At 38.3% G+C, this 23,283-nt stretch overlaps 1 protein-coding gene across 5 annotated transcripts in view; it reads right to left on the minus strand.

Annotated features, from left to right (window-relative positions):
- LOC111146578 (oxidation resistance 1) overlaps positions 1 to 23,283 on the minus strand; it is a 350,514-nt gene that overhangs the window by 74,935 nt on the left and 252,296 nt on the right. The window contains exon 1 of one of the 5 annotated variants that reach the window (XM_022502187.1): positions 150 to 267. The exons of 3 other annotated variants lie outside the window; for them this stretch is intronic. Coding sequence is in view for 1 of the 2 variants with exons in the window: in XM_022502186.1 (XP_022357894.1) it covers positions 50 to 248 (199 nt within the window). In the remaining variant the exon portion in view is untranslated. Of the gene's footprint in view, positions 1 to 49; positions 268 to 23,283 lie in introns of those variants that run through there. One more of the 5 variants, XM_022502186.1, reaches the window with a different exon arrangement.

Consider the following 23,283-nt stretch of genomic DNA (forward strand, 5'->3'; position numbering starts at 1 on the left):
CCCTCAGCTCGGGTCGGCCGCGCGGGAGGCGAAGGAAGGCTGGGCTCACCAGGTCCCTCCGGGCTGGACGGCGCCGGGGGCCGGTGGGGCGGGGACCCGCACCCGGGGTCCCCCTGGGCTGGCTCCCTCAGGTAATCCTCGAAGCGCACCTGCCGGGCTTCGCCGCCACCCCCGAAGCCCCACAGGCGGTTGGCAGTGCCCCGCAGAAGGCGCCCGCTCTTCCCCGTGAATGTGGTCAGGTAGTCCATGCTGCCGCGGGGCAGGGGCCCAGGAGGCCGACGGTTTTCACGGCGGCGGCAGCCACTGGGTGCGAGGCCGCCCGCCCCGGCGACCCGACCGGGGGCGGTGGCTCCGCGCGCCTCACAGGAGGCGGGGAGGGGGAGGGGGCTTCCCTAGCTTGGCCCGGGGGCGGACCATCAGGAAACTATGCGTCGGGGGTGGCGGGAGCAGATAGGGGGGCAAAAGTTTTTGAAAAGTTATTCTTGTTGCTTCCAAACGCCAAGTCGGGCAAAACTTCGCTTGTAAAGTAGATGAAATCTTCCTGGAGTAGATGCAGGGACGAAAAGCTGGCGGCTTTTAAGCAAGCCGGACCCGTCCTATCTGCTCCTCCACCCCCCGTCCGGCTCCAATGGAGCAGGCCTGCCCCGCCCTGCCCCGCCCCGTCCGGACCCGACCGGACTTTCAGGACTGCTGGGGAAAGCGGGGGAGGTTGAGCTTTGGGGCCCTACAGCGGAGCAGAGGATAAAAATGGCCCAGGGAGGCTCTGCTGGAGTTACGTAGAGTTTGGGGGCCTAGAAGAGAAGTGTCAAAAAGTTTGTGTGGGGGGGGGGAGGGGCACAATTAAAAACTTTTGCAGCTTGTTATTTTGAGGGCTCTGTGGGGGTAGGGAGGAAGGAGGGAAGGTGGCTTTAAGGCAAAACTTTGTAGTTAAAACCAACTTAGATAAGATGCTTCTTACTAAGCATTATGAGACCATATTCGAAGAATAAAGCATTAATAGTCACATTTTAAGTTCGTTGTGACATTATGAACTGTTAAGAGTTTGACATTTCATGAATCTGGTCCTATAAAGCAAGGTAATTAAGGGTTTTAGTGTGCAACCTTATTCGTTTTTTTTTTTTAATATTTTATTTATTTATTTGACAGAGATCACAAGTAGGCAGAGAGGCAGGCAGAGAGAGAGAGGGAAGCAGGCTCCCTGCTGAGCAGGGAACACGCTGTGGGGCTCGATCCCAGGACCCTGGGATCATGACCTGAGCAGAAAGCAGAGGCTTTAACCCACTGAGCCACCCAGGCGCCCCTGCAACCTTATTCTTTAGGCAGAGAAGAAGTAATGACTTTTGACATTTACTGAGATTTGGTTATTCCTGTCCTTTCATATCTGTTTATATTACTTTTAGTTTTTCGCATGCATTAAATAAACTCTTTCTTAGAATTACCAATTTATTAATGTATGTGAAGAAAAGGTTTGAATTACTTAAGAGTTGAAGATTTTATGGAGTCCAGAAAAGCCTTCAGGAACTTCAGCTTTTTGCCGAACCATAAAGATTAACCCCTCTTCCCTCTTTCAAAATGATCTTTTCCCCACCACTGCCTTTCAGCTTAAATTCTTACTAGAAAAAACTTCACCATTTTAACAATATCATCCCCTTTATACCCGGTTAAAAATACACAATGTTTGGGGCGCCTGGGTGGCTCAGTGGGTTAAGGCCTCTGCCTTTGGCTGGGGTCAAGGTCATGATCTCAGGGTCCTGGGATAGAGCTCCTAGTTGGGCTCTCTGCTCAGCAGGGCACCTGCTTCCCCCTCTCTCTCTGCCTGCCTCTCTGCCTACTTGTGATCTCTGTCAAATAAATAAATAAAATCTTAAAAAAAATACACAATGTTTGGGCTGTACCCCCAGGGTGTAACTCAGTGTTTGTGAGAAAGGACCCAGAAATCTACATATCCACCAATCATCCCTGTATTCAGATGTTCTGGAGCTCTTACCGGACCCACCTGGTAGAATGGTAGGTGGCTCCTAGTTTTTCTGAGTTTTCTTTTTGATAAGGAAGCATTACCACCCTTAGCACCACTTCTGAAATCTCACAGAGGCTCAGTAAGCTTAAAAATCAAATTGGAGGGGCACCTGGGTGGCTCAGTGGGTTAAAGCCTCTGCCTTAGGCTCAGGTCATAATCTCACGGTCCTGCAATCGAGTCCCGCATTGGGATCTCTGCCTGGCGGGGAGCCTGCTTCCTCCTCTCTCTGCCTGCCTCTCTGCCTACTTGTGATCTCTCTCTCTGTCAAATAAATAAATAAAATCTTTAAAAAAAAAATTGGAATGACTTAAGTCTAATTCTGATTGACTAAATTGAAATTCTTTTTCTAAAATATGTTTCACATATAGAAATATCTAATTTAGTTTGTGATAATCATATCCAAATAGTGTCTGAGTTTTTTACGCTTCATCGAATCTGCACTTTTACATCCAACCTAAGCAGGAACCTGTACTCTTATCAGTTCGAATACAGGTTTAGAGGCAGTTGGCCCATGAGTTTTTTTCTGCTTCTGTTTCATGGAAAGCTAGAGCTGTTGGAGGAAAAAAATGTGTAAACTTGATGATTATGTGCTTTACAAATTTTGATTTAAACTCAAGTAAGCCCTTAATGTCTCCAAAATCCTTTTACTCATATAATCAATCAGCTTTCTTTCTTATTCTTCACATTTGTTGTCTGAAGTTACTAAATTCATCACTCTAATATGTTACCTTGCCTTCTGCGTGAGAAGTCATTAGGCCATCAAATATGAACCCTCTCACTTTTCTTTTTCTCTTCAATCTACAACAAGCTCATCTCCTTTTACTTTGCCTCAGAAGTAACTTCTGTTACTGCCATTCCCTCTCCAAATTAACTTTTTAAAAAAATTTATTTATTTGAGAGAAGGAGAGAGAGAGAAAGTGCGCTCACAAACGGAGGGGGGGTACTGGTAGGGACGGGGGTGGGGGCAGGGAGCTGCAGAGGAACAAGCAGATTCCCCTCTCCTGCTGAGCCAGGACTCCATCCCAGGACCCTGACATCATGATCCTAGCCAAAGGCAGATGCTTAACCAACTGAGCCATCCAGGCACCCCTCCAAATGAACTCTTGATCTTAGTCTGGTTTATATTGCCTTTGACTTGTCAATGTTATTACTTCTTCCTTGTATTATTTTCTCTCTCTTCACTCTGGATTCTTCCCCTTTTCCTACCTATATCATTCACAGAAATCCTTTCCATCCTTAAAAAAAAAAAGTTTTCTTATACCATGTCTGCCTCCCCTAGCAACCTTTACCTCATTTAAAAATATATCTATTGGGATCCCTAGGTGGTTGAGCATCTGTCTTCTGCTCAGGTCTTGATCCCAGAGTCCTGGGATCAAGCCCTGCATCAGGCTCCCTGCTCAGCAGGGAGCCTGCTTCTTCCTTTCCCCACCCCACTCCTTGTGCTCTCTCAACCTGTCCCTCTCTCTCTCTCAAATAAATAAATTCCTTAAAAAAATTATTAAGAGAAATTATATTTATTGAGGTATGATTTACAAACCATATAATCCACCTGTTAAAGGCATACAATTCAACAGATATTGTACATGTACACAGTTGTTAAACCATTACCAAAAATCTAATTTTTCAACATTTCTATCACCCCAAAAAGAAACCTCTTACCTATTTGCAGTCACTCCCCATGCCCCCACTCCCAGGAGTTGGTGACCACTAATCTACCATTCGTCTTTATGGATTTACCTTTTATAGATATTTCATACGTATGGAATTATATACTATCTGGTGTTTGGTATCTGACTTTTTTCACTTAGCATAATGTTTCTGAGGCTTATTCATGGTATAACATTTATTATTATTTTATTCCTTTCTATTGAGAATAATATGACACTGTATGGATATATCACATTTTATTTATCTATTCATTAAGTTGATGGGCATGTGGATTGTTCTCATTTGTGGCTATTATGAAGAATTTTGCTATAAACATCTGTGTACAAATTTTTTATGGACATATGTTTTCATTTCCCTATATGTATAATAATGTAAGTTTAAGGTATATAATGTGTTGATTTGATATAATGCAAAATGACTACCACAATAAGGTTAGTTAACACCTCCATCAATGCACACATTGCTTTTCTGTATGTGGTGAGAACATTTAAGATTTACTCTCTCAGTAATATTCAAGCATATAATGGTGACTGTTTCCTATAGTCACCATGCTACACATTGAAGCCTCAGAATTTCTCATCTTAAAATCAGAAGTTTGTATCATTTGAATAACATCTCACTAATTCCAACCCCCAGCACCTGGCAACCACAATTCTAATCTCTGTTTCTGAGTTCACCTTTTTTAGATTCCACATGTGAGTGAGATCATACAGTATTTATCTTTCTTTGACTTTTGTTTCACTTAGCATAGTGCCCTCAATGTTCATCCATGTTGTTGCAAATGACAGGATAACCTTCTTTTTTTAATGGCTGAGTAATATTCCAGGGGTGTGTGTGTGTGTGTGTGTGTGTGTGTGTGTGTGTGCGCGCGCATACACGAGAGAGAGAGAGAGAGAGAGAGAGAGAGAGAGAGAGAGAATCTTCTTTATCCATTTATCCAATGATGGACATTTAGGTTGTTTCCATGTCCCGGCTACTGTGTAATGTTGCAGTGACAATGGAAGTTCAAATATTTCTTTAAGATAGTGATTTCATTTCCTTCAGATATATACCCGGAAGTGAAACAGCTAGATCTTATGGTAATTCTAGATTTATTTTTTTTTTTGAGGACCCTCCATACTGTTTTCCACAATGGCTTTACTAATCTACATTCCTACCAATGGAGCACAGGTTCCCTTTTGTCCACAACCTTACTGATACTTGCTCTCTCTTCTTGTTTTGATGGATAGTCATTTTAATTGTTGTGAGCTGATATCTCATTGTGCTTTTGATTTGCATTTTTCTGATGATTAGTGATGTTGGACATCTTTTCATGTACCTGTTGGCCATTTGTATATCTTCTTTAGAAAAATGTTTCTTGAAGTCTTCCACCCATTTTTTTCATTGGATTCTTTTGGTTCTCTTGTTTTTTGTTTTTGCTATTGAATTTTTAGTTCCTTATGTATTTTGGATATTAACTCCTTATCAGATAAATGGTTTGCAAAGGTTTTCTCCCATTCTTTAGGTTGGGTTTTCATTTTATTGATGATTTCCTTAGCTGTGCATAAGAGGTTTAGTTTGATACAGTCCTACTGGTTTGTTTTTGCTTTTACTCTTGCCTTTTTAGTATCATATCCAAAAAATCATTGCTAGGACCAATGTCAAGGAGCTTTTGTCCATGTGTTTTCTTCTGGGAGTTTTATAGGTTCAGGTTTCACATTTGCATCTTTAATCCATTTCATGTTAATTTTTGTGTATTGTATAAGTTAGAAACTCAATTTCATTCTTTTGTGTGTGACTATCCAATTTCCCCAATACCATTTATTAAAGAGACTGTCCTTTCCTCAGTGAATATTCTTGGCTCCTTTGTCAAATATTAATTAACAGTATATGGATGGTTTGTTTCTGGGCTCTTGATTCTGTTCCATTGGTCTATGTGTCTGTTTTTATGGCAGTACTATACTGTTCTGATTACTATAGCTTTGTAATATGATTTAAAATCAGGAAGTTTGATGTGTTCAATTTTCTCCTTTTTCAGGATTGGCTATTTAGGGTCTTTTGTAATTCCATATTAATTTGGGGATTGTTTGGTTTATTTCTATGAAAATGCCACTGGATTTTTGAGGGATTGCAATGAATATGTAGAACACTTAAGGTAGTAAAGACATTTTAACAATATTGTTCTAATACTTGAACACAGAATACCTTTCCATTTCTTTTTTTTAAAGATTTTATTTATTTATCTGACAGAGAGAGAGATCACAAGTAGGCAGAGAGGCAGGCAGAGAGAGAGGGGGTAGCAGGCTCCCCGCCGAGCAGAGAGCCCGATGCGGGGCTCGATCCCAGGACCCTGAGATCATGACCTGAGCTGAAGGCAGAGGCCCAATCCACCGAGCCACCCAGGCGCCCCTCCATTTATTTTTTTTATGTCCAATTTCTTCCTCAACGTCTTATAGTTTTCACAGTAGAGCTCCTTCACCTCTTTGGTTAACTTTATTGCTCAGCATTTTGCTGTTTTTGATGCTATTACAAATGGTTTGCTTTATTTCTTTTTTGGATAATTCATGGTTAGTCTATATAAATGCAACTGATTTTCTATGTTGATTTGTATCCTGCAACTTTATAAAATTCATTTATTAGTTCTAACAATATTTTCATGAAGTCTTTAGGATTTTCTGTATATAAGATCATGTTCTGCAAATACAGACAATTGCATTTCCTCCTTTCATATTTGGTTGCATTTTATTTCTTTGTCTTGCCTGAATGCTCTGGCTAGAACTTTCAGTACTGTTGAGAGTGGAAACCCTTGTCTTCTTCCTGATCTTAGAGGAAAAACTTTCAAACTCTCACCATTGAGTACAATGATAATGGGCTTGTCATATATATGGCCTTTATTATGTTGAGATACCTTCCTTCCATACCCAGATTTATTGAGAGCTTTTGCCATGGTGGGATAATGAATTTTGTCAACTGTTTTTCTGCATTTATTGAGATGATTGTATGATTTTTATTTTTCATTCTATTAATATGGCATATATATAACATTTATTGATTTGCATATATTGAACCATTCTTGTATCTCAGGGTTAATTCCCACTTGATCATGGTATATGATCTTTCTATTATGCTGTTGAATTTGGTTTGCTAGTATTTTGTGAAAAATGTTTGCATCAATATTCATGAGAGATACTGTTCTGTAGTTTCCTTTCCTCCGGACTCCTTATCTGGCTTTGGTATTGGGGATAATGCTGGCCTCATAAAACGAGTTCCGGAGTGTTCCCTCCTCTTCCATTTTTTGGGAAAGTTTAAGAACTGGTGTTAATTCTTTAAATATTTGGCAGAATTCTCCATTGAAGCCATCTGGTCCTGGGCTTTTTTTTTTTTTTTTTTTCTTTTTGTGATATTTTTGATAACTGATTCAGTCTCCTTACTCACATTTGGTCTGTTCAGATTTTCTTTCTTTCCTTCTTTTTTTTTTTTTAAAGATTTTATTTATTTATTTGACAGAGAGAGACTCACAACAAGAGAGGGAACACAAGAGGGGGAGTAGGAGAGAGAGAAGCGGACTCCCCGCTGAACAGGGAGCCCAATGCAGGCTTGATCCCCAGACCCTGGGATCATAACTTGAGCCGCCAGAGGCAGACGCTTAACGACTGAGCCACCCAGACACCCCTGTTCAGATTTTCTATTTCTTCATCGTTCAATTTGAGTAGGTTGTAGATTTCTAGGAATTTATCCATTTCTCCCAGGTAATCCAATTCTGGGCACACTGGTCTCTTATGAACCTTTATATTTGTTTGTTATCAGTTGTAATGGCTCCTCTTTCTTTCTAAATTTATTTATAGCTGTTTATTCTTTTTCTTAGCCCAGCTAAAGGTTTGTCACTTTTGTTTGTCTTTTCAAAAAACCAACATTTAATTTCATTGATCTCTATTTTTTGCTGGTCTTTATTTCATTTTGCTGCTCTGATCTTTTGTTCCTTCCTTCTAACTTTTGAACAAGTTTGTTCAAAGTTCTTTTTCTAGTTCTTTGAGGTATAAAGTTAGGTTGTTTATTTGAAATCTTTCTTTTTTCTTAAAATTTTCTATAAAATTATCTCACAGTACTGATTTTGCTGTTTCTAATAGTTTGGGTATGTTGTATTTTCATTTTCATTTGTTTCAAGATACTTTTTGATTTCCCCTTTGGCCCACTGGTTCAAGAGTGTGTTGTTCAATTTACAAATATTTATGAGTTATGAATTTTTTCCAATTTTCTTACTGTTACTGATTTCTAGTTTCATACCATTGTGGTTGGGAAAGATATTTTATATGATTTCAACCCTTTTAAATTTACTGAGACTTGTTTGTGACTTAACATATGATCTGTTCTGGAGACTATTTGATGTGTTCTTGAGAAGAATGTGTATTCTGCTGTTGTTGGATGGAATGTTCTGCATAGGTTCTGTTAGGTCCATTTGGTCTAATGTGTAGCTTAAAACCAATGTTGGCTGACTGATTGGCTAATCCATCTCTTGTTGAATATGGGATATTAAAGTCCCTTATTCTTACTGTATTGTTACCTGTTTCTCTCTTCACATCTCCCTTCACATTTTAAAAAGTATATTTAGGGGTGCCTGGGTGGCTCAGTTGGTTAAGCCACTGCCTTCAGCTCAGGTCATGATCCCGGAGTCCTGGGATTGAGTCCCACATTGGGCTCCTAGCTCTGTGGGGAGTCTGCTTCTCCCTCTGACCTTCTCCCCTCTCATGTTCCCTCTCACTCTCTCTCGCTCTCAAATAAATAAGTAAAATCTTAAAAAAAAAATTATATTTAGATGCTCCAATACAGGTGTATCTATATTAATGATTATTATATTTTTTTAATGAAATTGACATCTTTGTCATATTATAATGACCTTCTTTTGTCTCTCATTATGGTTTTTGACTTAAATTCTATTTTGTCTACCTTAAGTATAGCTGCTCTTGCTCTCTTTTGCTTTCCATTTGCATGGACTATCCTTTTCCATCTCTTCACTTTTATGTGATCCCTGAAGCTGATGTCAGTCTCTTGTGGGCAACATATGGTTGGATCTTGTTGGTTTTTTTTTTTTTTAATTCATTCAGCCCCTCTATCCCTTTTGATTAGAGAATTTAATACATTTACATTTAAATTAACAGGTAAAGATCTGATAAGTAAGGGCTTACTGATGCCACATTATTGTTTTTTTGACTGTTACTTAGTTCCTTTGTTCCTTTTGTCCTCTTTTGCTGTCTTCCTTTGTAAACTGATAGATTTCCATAGTGGTATGCTTTTTATTTCATTCTTTTTATCTTATGAGTATCTATCTGCTATAGGTTTTTGCTTTCTGGTTACTATGAGTTTCACGTAAAACATAACAGATTATTTTAAGCTGATAACTTAATTTCAAGAGCATGTAAAGACTCTTGGGGCTCCTGGATAGCTCGGTCAGGTTAAGTGTCTACCTTCCACTCAGGTCATGATCTCAGGATCCTGAGATCAAGCCCCATGTTAGGGCTCCCTGCTCATTGAGGAGACTGCTTGTCCCTACCCCTCTGCTGCTCCCCCTGCTTGTGCTCTCTCTCTCTCTCTCTCTGTCAAATATATACATAAAATCTTAAAAAAAAAAGGCCTCTACATTTTCACCCCTCCCCCATTTGTTTTTTGATCTCTCAATTTACCTCTATTTTGTGTATCCACTACCAAATTATTATAGCCAAATTTATTTGTAATACTTTTGTCCTTTAACCTTTTCACTAGGGGTTAGTGATTAACACATCACCATGTTACAGTCTTAGAGTATTCTGAATTTCACTATATACCTATCTTTACCATTGTGTTTTATCTTTTCATATGTTTCTATGTTACCAATTAACATCCTTTCATTTTAGCTTGAAGAACTCCTTTTAGCCTTTTTTTTTTTTTTTTTAAGGGCGGATATAGTAGTGATGAACTCCCCCAGCTTTTATTTATTTGGAAAGTCTTTAACTTGCCTTCATTTCTCAAGGACAAGTTTGTCAATTCATGGAAATCATGTAATATCTAACTGGCAGCTATTTTATGGGATAGAAGTATCAGCACTCAAATTTCTGATGGGATAAGCAGAATCACTGATGGAATTGATAAAGCAGGCTGCCAATAAGCCAAGAGTTTTTGTAAGCGTTAAGAAACAAAGGAATGAATCTGTTTTCCATAGTATATCTGCATCTGCTAGTAAACCTAAAGCCTAACTTGGTGGATAGCCAAACTGGTTATGCTTTCTGTATTCAAAGTCTTACTACTCCTTTCTCCATTAAAAGAGTTACACTTGCATTCAAACTTATCATAAGAGACTATCACCTGTGTCAAAATTACCACAGAGGGGAAGAATGTAGATCATTGTCTGGATACAACTGTGATCAAAAACCAAGAAGTATATTATGAAGATTCAATTTGACAGAATGGGAAAGAACTTAATATTGATTAAAAACAAATTCCCCTCTAGTAGATGCAAATCCAGGATACAATCACTACAAACCCTACTTAAAAACCAAGTAACTTTTGCTTAATTTGAAAAGTGTCAAAAAATATCAACTACTACACTTACCAAAAAAAAAAAAAAAAAAAAAAAAAAAAGCAAACAAAAGAAACAAAACAAATAAACATATGTAGGTAATCAAATCAAGCAAAGACCTAGGAATAGCATCATTGAGAATTTTAAGTGAAACTTAAGTCCCCATAACTCACATCAACTTGCCATATAGTTATTTGAGGACTATTTTTATATCCTGCATTAACCATTTATATCCAAAGTTGTGAAAACTTAATAAGACTTTAAAAGTCTTTAGGATTAATAGCCAATCAAAATCCCAAACAGAAGGGTGATGGTATGAAGGCAAATATTTGCAGTCTCTTCCTATTGCAGGTTTCTTTTTCTGTGTGTACTCTGTGTGGGGTTGCAGTACAGTATTTACTTCTACAGATGGGACTACATGCATAGCCATGAAGAAGTATACTTTTAGTCTCTACCTTTCTGGATTCTTCCTCTCCACCTTGTTCCACTTGTCTCTTAAATCTATAATAGTTCTTTATATGTTGCTGCAACTTCTTATTTGTGTTTATTGGATAGAATTTTGATATTTCATGTTCTTTTTTTAAATATTTATTTTATTTATTTGACAGGCAGAGATCACAAGTAGGCAGGGAGGCAGGTGGGGGGGAGCAGGCTTCCTGCTGAGCAGAGAGCCAGATGTGGGGCTCGATCCCAGGACCTTGGGATCATGACCTGAGCCAAAGGCCTACTCCAATTATGAGCCCTACTCCTTTGTAGTTCTTCTGGGTGCATCTGCATATTTAGCTCATGGGAATCACACAGTAGTTTCTGAAATAAGGCCATACGTAAGATTGGTTTTGGCAAATATTGAGGAGAAGTGATGTATTTACTCACATGTGTAAAGAATGACCTCTGTTCAAAATCCAGGCAATGCTTCTCACTCCAAATGCCTCTGCCCCTGCCTCAGCAATGAAAGCTACCACCAGCTCCAGATGGTACAGCTACTAGATGGGGACGCCATCTCTAACAACCTGGATGCCTGAAAAACCTTGTGGATCAGAACTCCTCCCCTAACCTCAGCCTGAACTGGGCATACAATATCAGCAAGAAATCGAGAAATACACACTAATTACAGCAAGCCACCCAGGTTTGGGGTTCATTTGGCACCACAGCACAAGCTTAGCCTGCTCTGATACGAGGCATTACAAATGCTTACTTTACATTTATTTTTATTACATATGCTGAATTAATATAGGTTCCCCGACTATTTGAAAGTGGGACATTTCTCTGAAACCTTTAATCAGCCACAATGGTATAAAAGGAAGAAGCAATTACCATTAATTTATATGGAAAAGTTTTTGAGCATTCCCAAAATAACCAAAAAAATAACCTCTCTTTGGCTTGGCTGATATCTTAGGACACATCCTGTTAACAGATGCACAAAATAAATCCAGATAAAGATGCCCACACAGTTCAAGGCTACAATGGCTTGATGCTGTGATGCTGAGTGTGGATCCCAGGGAAGGAGCTTTGCAGGGCTGTTCTCTCTGCAGTGGGTAGGCCTGCCTCTTTAAAGACTTGCTCCAAGACAAACGCTGAATGCTGTTTTTACTTTTGCCTTTTGTCCCTAAGAGCAAAAATCCTCTTTGGATTTCTTTTGGTTATCCAAAAGAGGCATTATGGTAGGTAGGTCTTGTGTAAAGGTGAAGTGGTGTAACCTGAACTTTCAAAAATCGGGGGATAACTGGATGTTGTAGAGAGCTGATTTCGGCTGTGAAGTTAGTACATTTTATTTCTAGGCCTCTTGCATCATTTTCATATTCTGAGAAGTATTTTGAGGTTGCAAGACTATTCATCTTGGGGCGCCTAGGTGGATCAGTCAATTAAGCGTCTGCCTTGGGCTCAGGTCATGATCCCAGGGTCCTGAATCGAGTCCCATGTTGGGCTCCCTGCTCAGCAAGGAGTCCGTCTCTCCCTCTACCCTTCCCCCTTGCTTGTGCTTTCTCTCTGTCAAATAAATAAAATCTTAAAAAAAAAAAAAGACTTCATCTTTTTTTATCTCAACTATGTATGTGAATATGGATTTTCTTGACATTACACAACCAAAACACAGTAAGCAGAATGCTGAGGCTCTGATGCTAAAAAGAATTCATCCATCATCTGTCATTCCCGGTTTAAAACTGGTATTTCATGTACATCAGCCTAATTCAATATATGTATTTATAATACACATATGCCCATAAAATGCTATTTTTGGTATGTATTGGTTTTATGTAAAACTTAATAGAAAAAGTTTGAAAAGAATTGCTTTTAGAGCTACAAAGGAAAAGTCCCAGTTTTCTTTCACAAGATGCCCTTAACATATTAATACCAACCTTATTAGACCTGAGAGAGGCCTTGGTGTTTATCTAGTTGAGCCATTTATTTTTATTGATTTGTTAGCGAAGGCCCAGATTCATCAAGTGAGTCTCAAGGTCAGATCCTTGAATCCTCACAGAGCCAGAAGAACCCAGGGCTTTCCTCCAGGGAGTGCTGCCTCATGAAATGCTCCATCTCTGGGGCCAAGCAATTAATTGTGACGCTTTCAATTTCCCCAAACATTTGCTGAAGTGGCGTGATGGCCCATAAGTGTTTCTCAGATATGAAAGCTAGGTCAAACTATCGATTTATTTTTGAGATTTAGCTTTTTCATCTGTAAACTAAGAGCAAATAATGCCTATCTTAGAGCTCTACTGTGATTAGGCAGGATATCACTCATGCATCATGTGAGGCCCACTGTTCTTTGGCCTTCAATGAATAAATTTAGATTTATTACCTTCAGATGTCAGCCTACACTTCTAGATCAGGGTTCAGCAAAGTTTGGTCCATGGATCAAATCTGGCCTGGCACCTTTTTTTGAATGTGGTTTTATTGGAACATAGCCACACTGGTTCTCTTACGTATTATGTGTGGCTGCTTTGGGGGCTATAGCAGCAGAGGTGACTAGTTGTGACATAGAACTTAAGGCCCAAAAGCCTAAACTATTTATGCCCTTGCTATGCTCAGAAAAATTCTGTTGACCTATGTTCTAGATTGCTGAGATCATTTTGAAACTACTCTTTGTTCTTTTACCCACAGTATCATTACATAACTCTTTCACTGAATCAGGCACAGATTTGTCTCCATTCAAGCTGTTCATAGAAATGTTTAATGAGACACAGGCAAGGAGAGGCCTAAGGCACACCACAAGAGACCACCTTCATGGCTGACAGTGATTCCATTCCCTGGACTCAGTTATCTGAAGAAGTATGAACCCACTAAATGATATTATCCATCAGTTCTCATTTATCAACAACGTGTATTTGCTAAATGCCTTCCTAATATGCAGAAGAAGATGAGGTTCAGACCCCTCCTTTTTCCCCTCCCAAGTGGTTTCCAACCTATTTTGTTTCTATATCCTTCAACTCCATTTCAACCCCATTTTTTGAAATCTGAATTATTCTTCTAGCTACAGTTTTCTGGCAGATCTCCTATTATTGGGGTAGGGATTAGCTAGCCATCATCAAACCAGATTATTATTCTTCCTGGGCATACTACATTTCCCAGCTTTCTTTTCGATCAGGGGTGGCCAAGTGACTAAGATCTAGTCAATAGAAGGCTTGCAAAAGTCATGTGTGCTACTTCCAGACCTGGCCCAGAAGAGCATCCCATTGGTAACCCTCCAACGTCTTTTCCTTTTCATAGCCTGGAAGCAGATGAGCATGGACACCTGAGAGGCCATTTATTAAAGATGGCAAAGCCACAGTTGAAAAGAGCCTGGGTCCCTGAATCCATCCTTAGAGAACTCAAGAACATTTTGGATTTGAACGTGAAATAAATTTCTATTGTATTTAAACCATTATATATGTATTTTGATGTTTGTCATGAAAGAGCATGTAATTGTCAAAAATACACTTACCATTACTATTATATTACTACCAAAATATCACAGGAAAATATCCTAATAACTCAGTTTTCTGGACCAAGAGGTTACAAGTCATGCAAAGTGGAGGTAGGTGGTCTTTCACTATAGTCTCACCTACCTTGGCCTAAACATATCCATTTCACTGTTTTTGTTTTGTATTCTCGTAGCTTATTCTTCTTAATTGAGAAAAATAAAGTAAAATAGGCTTCATGCTTGTTCTGCCTTTCTGTTAGTGTACATCTTCCTCAAAAAAAGAGCCTCACATTTTCTTCTTGTTCTCTTTAAGTCTAGGACTTCCCTTTTTAACAGAATGGCCCTAGTTTCTTCACTATTTCTAAACCTCACTTTTCTAAAACCTTACTCTCTGTTTTGGCCTTTCTTTATGACATTCTTTCACATGTCCTTGGCAATATGTCCTTCATACTTTGATCTCTTCTAAGAGCTAAGCTCAGAGAACATCTTGTTAAGTCATGCTGCTTCCTCCCCATTTTGTTTTCTCATTAAGATTATTCATGACTTTGCTTTTCATTGGAATGCTATCATCTCTCATGAAGGCCTTAGTTATAGTCTTTGAAATGAGATTGAAATGTCTTATTTGTTTATTATCTGTCCCTCCCTACTATCATTCAACAAGGACAGGGACTCCCTTTACTGCTTATAACATGGCCTGGCACATAGTAGGCACACAGATATTATATTTGTTGAATGACTGAAATCATGTCTGTCTTCTCTCTAAATCTGATCCTAACCCAATTTTCTACAGCCCAAGAATCAGATATAGTTATATAGAGATATAAGTTTAGTTTATATCCTCTCTTCATTATTAAGGAATACCAATTTCCAATACTCTTCTCTCAAAGAGTGGTTGTCAGCCTTGGCTCCAGATTTTAGGACTCCTGTGGAGCTTTTGAAAATTCCAATGCTCAGGCCACTCTCTAGATCAATGAAATCCAAATTTCTCACAGGTAGGATATAGATAGACATCAAGAAAGGACATTCCCCAGGTGATTTCAACGTGCAGTCAAGACTGAGAATCACTGGAGGGTTCCTGTTGTTTCTGTAACACAGTCTTTCCTGTTAGCGAAAATTAAGTCCAGACATCAGTAAATATTATGACACCATCTTGTGAGGGAATGCAGTAATGAACATATATCAATTGTTTACTATGCCAGGCACTGTACTTAGAGTTTTTTCATACACTATTTCCTTTATACCTCATGTCCACTCTGTGAGGGAAGTTAATGAACCATCCCCCTTTTGCAAACAAGCTTATGGGGTCAGAGAGGTTAAGGAAAGCAACACTATCATTCAGGTCAGTCAAGAGTCTCTCCGGTGTTTGCTCTCAAGTTATTGATGCTACAGTTTTCGGTCATGGGCAATTTTGCCTCCCAGAAGGGTTTCTAGATTAAAACATACGACTCTCAGTTAAATTTGAATTTCAGAAGAATGACAAATAAGTTTTTAGTACAAGTCTGTACCAAATGTTGCATGGGACATACATGAAAAAGTTACTTGCTGTTTATCAGAAATTCAAATTTACCTGGACATCCTTTATTTTCATATGCTAAAACTGGCAACTCTACCTGTATGGAATATTCATCAGCAGTGTCTGGAGATATTTTTGGTTATCAAATGAGGGTGTGCTACTACTGGCATCTAGCAGGTTGAGACCAGGGATACTGTTTAAGATCTTATAGTGCTTAAGACAGCTGCAGCAACAGAGAACCATTCGGCTTCAAACGTCACTAGTGCCCAGGCTGAGAGCCCCAGATCTAATGGATGTTGGGAAAGATTAAGTACTCCTGTAACAGCATCATGCCTCTGGCAACTTTTATATTCTGTCTTCAGAAAGCCTTCTTTCTTTCTTTTCCTTCCTTCCTTCCTTCTTCCCTCCTTCCCTCCCTCCAAGATTTATTTATTTTAGGGAGGGAAAGAGTGCATGGGGGCAGGGGCAGAGGGAGAGACTCTTCAAGCAGACCCTTCAAGCAGAGTGGGCAGCCTGTGCAGGGGCTTGGTCTCATGACCCATGAGATCATGACCTGAGCTGGAACCAAGAGCTGGATGCTTAACCAACTGAGCCACCCAGGTGCTCCAGAAAGCCGTATTTTAACCTTTGTCTAGCTACAGTAATATGTAATATTCTCTTGCATTTGCACTTTAGTAAGTTATGCCTAGAGATATCAGGCATCTACTGCTCCTGGTGCATCCCTATCTCAAGACAGAGAAGATACGGGGCAGGCTATTGCCACTTCCTGACATATTTTTGTGCTTTCTCTTTCAGTCCCACATTCTGCTTACAGCTTCAAAATCTCTGTGGTCCTAGTTAAGACAACCTACCCTCTGAAGCCCTCCTTGCACGGACTTAACTACAATGAGCAGAGAAATCTGGGACTGAAAGAAAGGTGTGATAAAAGCCCATATGGCAAAGGGAGAAGATAGCTGCATGCCAAATGGTTTATCATTAATGGGATGATGCTTCTTTGGCTAGCAAATTTGCATGTTGTGAATGCATTTAGCATGCTGGCATAACTTCAAAAGTTGTGCTACCTTGCAGATGTTTTCTCAAAACTTTAGTAAAAGAATACCGAAATGAATTTTATAAAGGATTTATAAATGTTTTGAAAAACATGCATAGCTTGTGATGAATAAATCTAAGTAACTATACTTTATATACTATAAGTAACTATACTTTATAAGATGCATATTTTCTTGTTTGATTTTGGAACCTGTTGAAGACTATGTTGGGTATTCTTTCAAGTATTATGATCAAACATAGGATGTATTTGGTCCAAAGAGTTTTAAGTATCTCTTTAGGAATTTGAACTTAAACATTAAATCATGTGCCAGAGTTTTAATTTCAAGACTTAATTTGTTTTTCTCAAATGTAACTTTATTATATTCACTTTAGGGTATTTCTAAAAACTGATTTGCAAGGTAATTAGTGTCAGTTTCATGCCACCAAAGGTTACAGCTTAAGTAATTTAGCAAAGATCACTTATTATTTAAGCCTTTAAAAATATATGCTTGTTTTTACTAGTTTTATTTTATTTTATTTTTACTGTTTTTAAATAGAGGACTATTGTGCTTGAAAATCATCACACTTACTACTTAACTCTCCCAAAAAGAAGAGACCATGAGTTGTGAGTTATATAGAAAAGAGCCACATTCAGAGGTCAACATATCCTTAAGGCCCCCATCAGAATCATCTGCATCAGCAAGGGGATAAAGATAATTACTACAAAAATCTCATATACAGCTAACTGAAATATATGGACACACATACTTGCATTGCATGTGTCATATAGTTGATCCTTAATAAATACAAATTCTTTGCACTCGTCCAAAATTTGATATTGAGTGTTTATAAAATATGTATGTATAAATATGCACCTGGGGATGTTAAGAGTATAAAGAGAGAAAGAAAAGAAATAAGGAGAAACATTGTCTCTGTAAACATAATGCTTCTTCTTTGATTTACCAAAGATAAACCAAAGCAGGGCGCTCAAAAGATTTTAGACTTGTGGTAGTGACAGATTGCAGAGAGGTTGTAAGATTCTGTGTATTTTCTCCCAAAGCGTTCCATAACTACCTTAATTATACTTATCTTACCACACTAATTATTTGTTTATATTTCTCTTTTATTTGTTTCTCTGTCTCTGAAACTACTACTACACCTGTCTACATTAATATGACCTTACTACTCTACTGTCATCTGATGCGTTCCAGAAGCATCCCAAATGACACATCAGTTTTAACAGAAAAAGCATCAGTCAACAGTTCACACACCAGAACTCTTTGAACCCCTTGCCTCAAACCCTCATCTTATTCTACGAGCACTAAACCACCATATCATAGATTATCACATACATCACGATCATGACTCAATCCTTACCATTAAAAGACATGACTTAAACTTGAAAAGCTCAAACATACCAACTATTTCTACCCACCTTTCCTGACCAACCATCTCCCAAGCACCACTAAGGCTCTTTGAAGTGGTATTCTCCTGATCTCAGTACTAATTCAGCTTCGTCTTCAAGAAAAGTACAGAAAATAGTGATGAGTATCAAGGGAGGTAGAGTAATTCCTGGTTCAAGTAGATAAAGTATGACATGGCTTCTTACAGAAGTGACAATTTAGCAGGGACTAGAAAGTTTAGTCGAATTTGGGAACAAAGGCTGAATACTGTGGGGTTTAAGGGTGCTGGACTGCATAACAGAAAACACTGAAGGAGGCGGAAGCTAAAATGTGAATGTCTACCTAATGAATTTGGACTTCCTTCTGTTGGTAGGGAGTCATGGAGGGTATGGTGCCCTTAGTGATAGAGAACTATAAGGGAAACAAAACAAAACTAAACAACACAAAAAACATTGTGCTTTAGTGGAAAAACTATAAAGTATATAGTAAACTCAGCTGGATTATCTGATTTTGACTCTATGGAAGTGACTTTATAACTCTATAAATGATAAAAACTGATAGCAATTCAAAATAATTCCTGTCTATAAACAAAGGCATTCTTGGGGAACCTGGGTGGCTCAGTGGGTTAAGCCTCTGCCTTCCGCTCAGGTCATGATCTCAGGGTCTTGGGATCGAGACCCGAGTCGGGTTCTCTGCTCAGCAGGGAGCCTGCTTCTCCTTCTCTCTGCCTTCCTCTCTGCCTACTTGGGATCTCTGTCTGTCAAATAAATAAATAAAATCTTAAGAAAAAGTAAACAAAGGCATTCTTGTCTATGTGAATGCCATCCAATAGACCGAACTGGCTTTCTTTACCAGCAGTGGAAGAACGTGTCTCCATCTGCACTTTTATTTCAATAATCCTCATCTATTAATATGTCTGTTTGGATTCGCCTTAGAACTGGTTGTAACATGTTGCTGGTTCTTTCATTAATGAGTTAAATACAATATTTAAATGTGTTCATTTTTGTCTGTCTTGATTTTATACCTTTTTTGGGAGAAAATCATCCTTAAACAGTATTCTCTTACTGCCTTATTTCTCAGGTGTGTACACACATACATTAAAGCTCTTTCTTTTGCTATAATAATATTTTTTTAAAATACGAAAGAAAATAAAATTCTTTACTATATTTAGTAATTCTTTGGATTATGAAATATTGCACCATATTTCCTCTCAAATATATCTACAGTCATAAGGCATTTTAGATATTTTGAAATAGTTTCTTATTTTATAATGAACAATTTTAATAGCAGCAACATGGTTAGGAGAAACAACAAACTATTCTAATTACAATTCTCTAGCCAAGGGTTCTAATACTGTTTTATAGCCGAGCAAACAAGCTGAGGGGTAAAAGAGTGTGTAAAGCATGTTTAAGGAACAGCAGACGATCACGGTTTAAGTACCAGGTTTTGTTTGTACTGCCTGAGGGCTAATAAGCAATACATACAATTTTATGCAGAGACTGCCACTGTGGCGGGAACAGAGGGAGAGACTAGGTAACTGGGCATCTACTAGGAAGAAGAGGGAGAGAAAACAACTGGAATATCTACAAAATGAAAAGCCACACACATCTAACAATGCAGCTTCCTATCCATAGGGAGCCTCGCGGGAGCATAACCTAAATTAGAGAAGTGTTAAAGGACCAGCACCTGAGTGTCAGTAATTCTCTGACTCAGAGTCAGAACCAAAATTCTTTCCACTGTCCTATTACTCATTTATTCCTCCTAATACGAATTTGTCTTAAGGAAAATCTTAAGATGCTGTAGATTATTCCATAAAATCTAAACCAACAGACCAAAATATAGTGCCATATAGGAAGAACTACTTGTGGTTCAGACGGGAAGGTTTCTGAAGCATATTCTTGCTTGTCTGCTGACTCACTCTGTAAGCATGAGGCACCTACTAAACCAGTCAGGCATCGCTGGTTCATCTATAAACGTATAATGTCTACAGCTCAGGATGCTGGCTGAGATTACTATTAAGTTTTTGAGAACCATTCTCAGGTTTCTAGAGGAGGAAGCCAGAAAACATGAAACATATTACCACAAATACTGCCACTTCATAAGGTGCAAAAGTGGTTGGGTTTTCTTTTTTAATAGCCTGGGGACTTCTCCTTTGCTCCTTTTCCAGAAACAAAAAATGATGTGCTGTACAGTTTGTAAGTACATAAAGGGTTTATATGATGTTGAAAGGAATGCTTTTCTATATGACAAATACCAGCTTAAAAGGTTTCTGATTGATCACATAACATCAAAAGGCCTTAGTCTGCACTTAAGCATAGACTTTCAACACAATGAGATCAGTACAGGACTCTAGTAAACACTGGGTTTGGACGAGTATGTACCTTAACATTTTATCTGTCAGCCATTAAAGTGAACTGCCAGAGAAGAGTGCCATGACGAGAGCAAATACAGGGCTAGAACAGAAGCATCACCAAATGCTTTTTTTTTTTTTTAAAGAAAACATAACTAAGGCATTAAATCTAAGATCAATGGCCCAAAGTATTCACAAAGTGTAACACCTACTATAGGATCATTTTTGAGAAAAGGAGCTTGATGGATCTGGCTTTTGCCAGGACTACCTGAAAATGCCCCCAAACCAATGAATTTGTCCTATTTTTAAAATACTTTGGAGAAAGCTTCTCTGGCATCCTGTTAAATGATTAACCTTTCTTACTATGAGAAACTTCTTGTAGTTATTTCTAAAATTTCTAGAGCATAAGCCTACTTCTTTTGGTATTTTTTTAAAATTATGAAAAATATTGGGGCATCTGGGTGGCTCAGTTGGTTGAGCATCTGACCCTTGGTTTCAGCTGGGGTCATGAACTCGGGGTCGTGGGATCAGACTCTGTGCTCATGCTCAGCATAGAGTCTGCCTGAGATTCTCTCTCTCTCTCCCTTTTCCTTTGTTCCTCACCTCACCTCCCTCCCCACTCACATACACTCTCTCTCAAATAAATAAAATATTTTAAAAATTATGAAAATTTCTAACATTCAAAAGTAGATAGAAGAAAGGCAACCTACTGAATGAGAGATTTGCAAATGATATATCCAATAAGGAGCTAATATCCAAAATATATAAAGAACCTATGCAACTCAACACCAAAAAACCAATGTGATTTAAAAATGGGAAGAAGAGGGGCGCCTCGGTGGCTCAGTGGGTTAAAGCCTCTGCTTTCGGTCAGGTCATGATCCCAGGGTCCTGGGATCAAGCCCCGCATCGGGCTCTCTGCTCAGCAGGGGGCCTGCTTCCTCCTCTCTCTCTCTGCCTGCCTCTCTGTCTACTTGTGATCTCTGCCTGTCAAATAAATAAATAAAATCTTTAAAAAAAATGGGAAAAAGACATGAATAGACATTTTTCCAAAGAAAACATCCAGATGGCCAACAGACACATGAAAAGATGTTCAACATCACTCATCATCAGGGAAATGCAAACCAAAACTATAATGAGATATTACTTCACCCCTGTCACAATGGCTAAAATTAAAAACACAAAAAATAACAAGTGTTGGTGAGGTGGTAGAGAAAAAGGAACCCTCATGCACTGTCAGTGGAAATGCAAATTGGTGCAAACATTGTGGAAAACAGTACAGAGGTTCTTCAAAAAATTAAAAGTAGAATTGCCATATGGTCTAGTAATTCCATTACCAGGTATCCACCCAAAGAAAATGAAAACACTAATTCAAAAAGATATATTTACCCCTATATTCGTAGCATTACTTACAATAGCCCAGATATGGAAGTAAACCAAGTGTCTATCCACAAATGGATAAAGATGTGGTTTATATATATATCATTTTACATATATATAAAACAGAATATATATATATAATCACTTTATATACATATATATAAACAGTATATATATAGATGGATAGATATAGATATAAAACAGACTATTTCTCAGCCATAAAACATAATGAGATGTTGCTATTTGCAACAACATGGATGGACCTAGAGGGTATAATGGTAAGTGAAATAAATTAGTTCAAAGAAAGACAAATACCATATGATTTCACTCATCTGTGTAATTTAAGAAACAAAACAAATGAACAAATAGAAAAAAGAAACAAAAAAAAACCCCAAAAAACAAAAAACAAAAACAAAATTCTTTTTTTTTTTTTAAAGATTATTTATTTATTTGACACAGAGAGAGAGAGAGAGGTCGCAAGTAGGCAGAGAGACAGGCAGAGAGAGAGGGGGAAGCAGGCTCCCCGCCAAGTGGAGAGCCCGATGCGGGGCTCGATCCCAGGACCCTGAGACCATGACCTGAGCTCAAGGCAGAGGCTTAAACCACTGAGCCACCCAGGTGCCCCAAAAACAAAATTCTTAAACAGAGAGCAAACTGGTGGTTGCCAGAGGGGAAAAGGGTAGGAGGATGGGTGAAATAGATAAAGGGGATTTCAGAGTATATTCATTTGATGAACACTGAGAAATGCACAGAATTGCTGAGTCAATTATATTGTACACTCAGAACTCATTTAACACTGGATGTTAATTATACTACAATAAAAAAATTATAAAAAGTGTAAGAGAAAGAACATCTGACATAATGGTAGGTCTTCACACATTTGAAGTTAATAGACAATGTCAGAATGTTAGAATTTTTTAACAATTAAAAGATGTTCCTTATGCAAATTTACATGGAAAAACTTTGAGATAGTATCTTTTGGATGAGGATTTGAGGGTAGGTATATTTTGCCTCTTACGCTGTCTAGATCTCAATACAGGCTGAAGTGTGATTTATTTACTACTAATGAAAATAAAACCCAAAATGAAAAAAAAAAGTACAAGAATAGTATGACAGATTCAACAATTTTAAAGACTTTGCCACATTTGTATCACTTATTGCTCTTTTCTTTGCCAAAACATTTTAAAACAAATTCCAGATATATTATTTCACTCTTACATGCATCAGTTTACATGTCTAATTTAAACATAAAAAATTGGACATCCATCGTTAAGTATGAGGTGTCATTATCATTCCTTTGTAGAATCCAAAACCTAGTCCAAACCCAACCTCCTCAATAGGTAAAAATGTCTTTTTCTATTGCCTTGTTGAATCATGATCTAAACAAGCTCTACCTACTACAACTGGTTAAGTCTCTAGTCATCTAGACCAGTGTTTCTTAAACTTTATGTGCAAATGAATCACTTACAGATCTTAAGGCTCACTAGGGTCTGGGGCAAGAC

This window comes from Enhydra lutris, unplaced genomic scaffold (assembly GCF_002288905.1).
Source record: "Enhydra lutris kenyoni isolate GAN:26980312 unplaced genomic scaffold, ASM228890v2 scaffoldscaffold14, whole genome shotgun sequence".
NCBI lineage: Eukaryota > Metazoa > Chordata > Mammalia > Carnivora > Mustelidae > Enhydra > Enhydra lutris.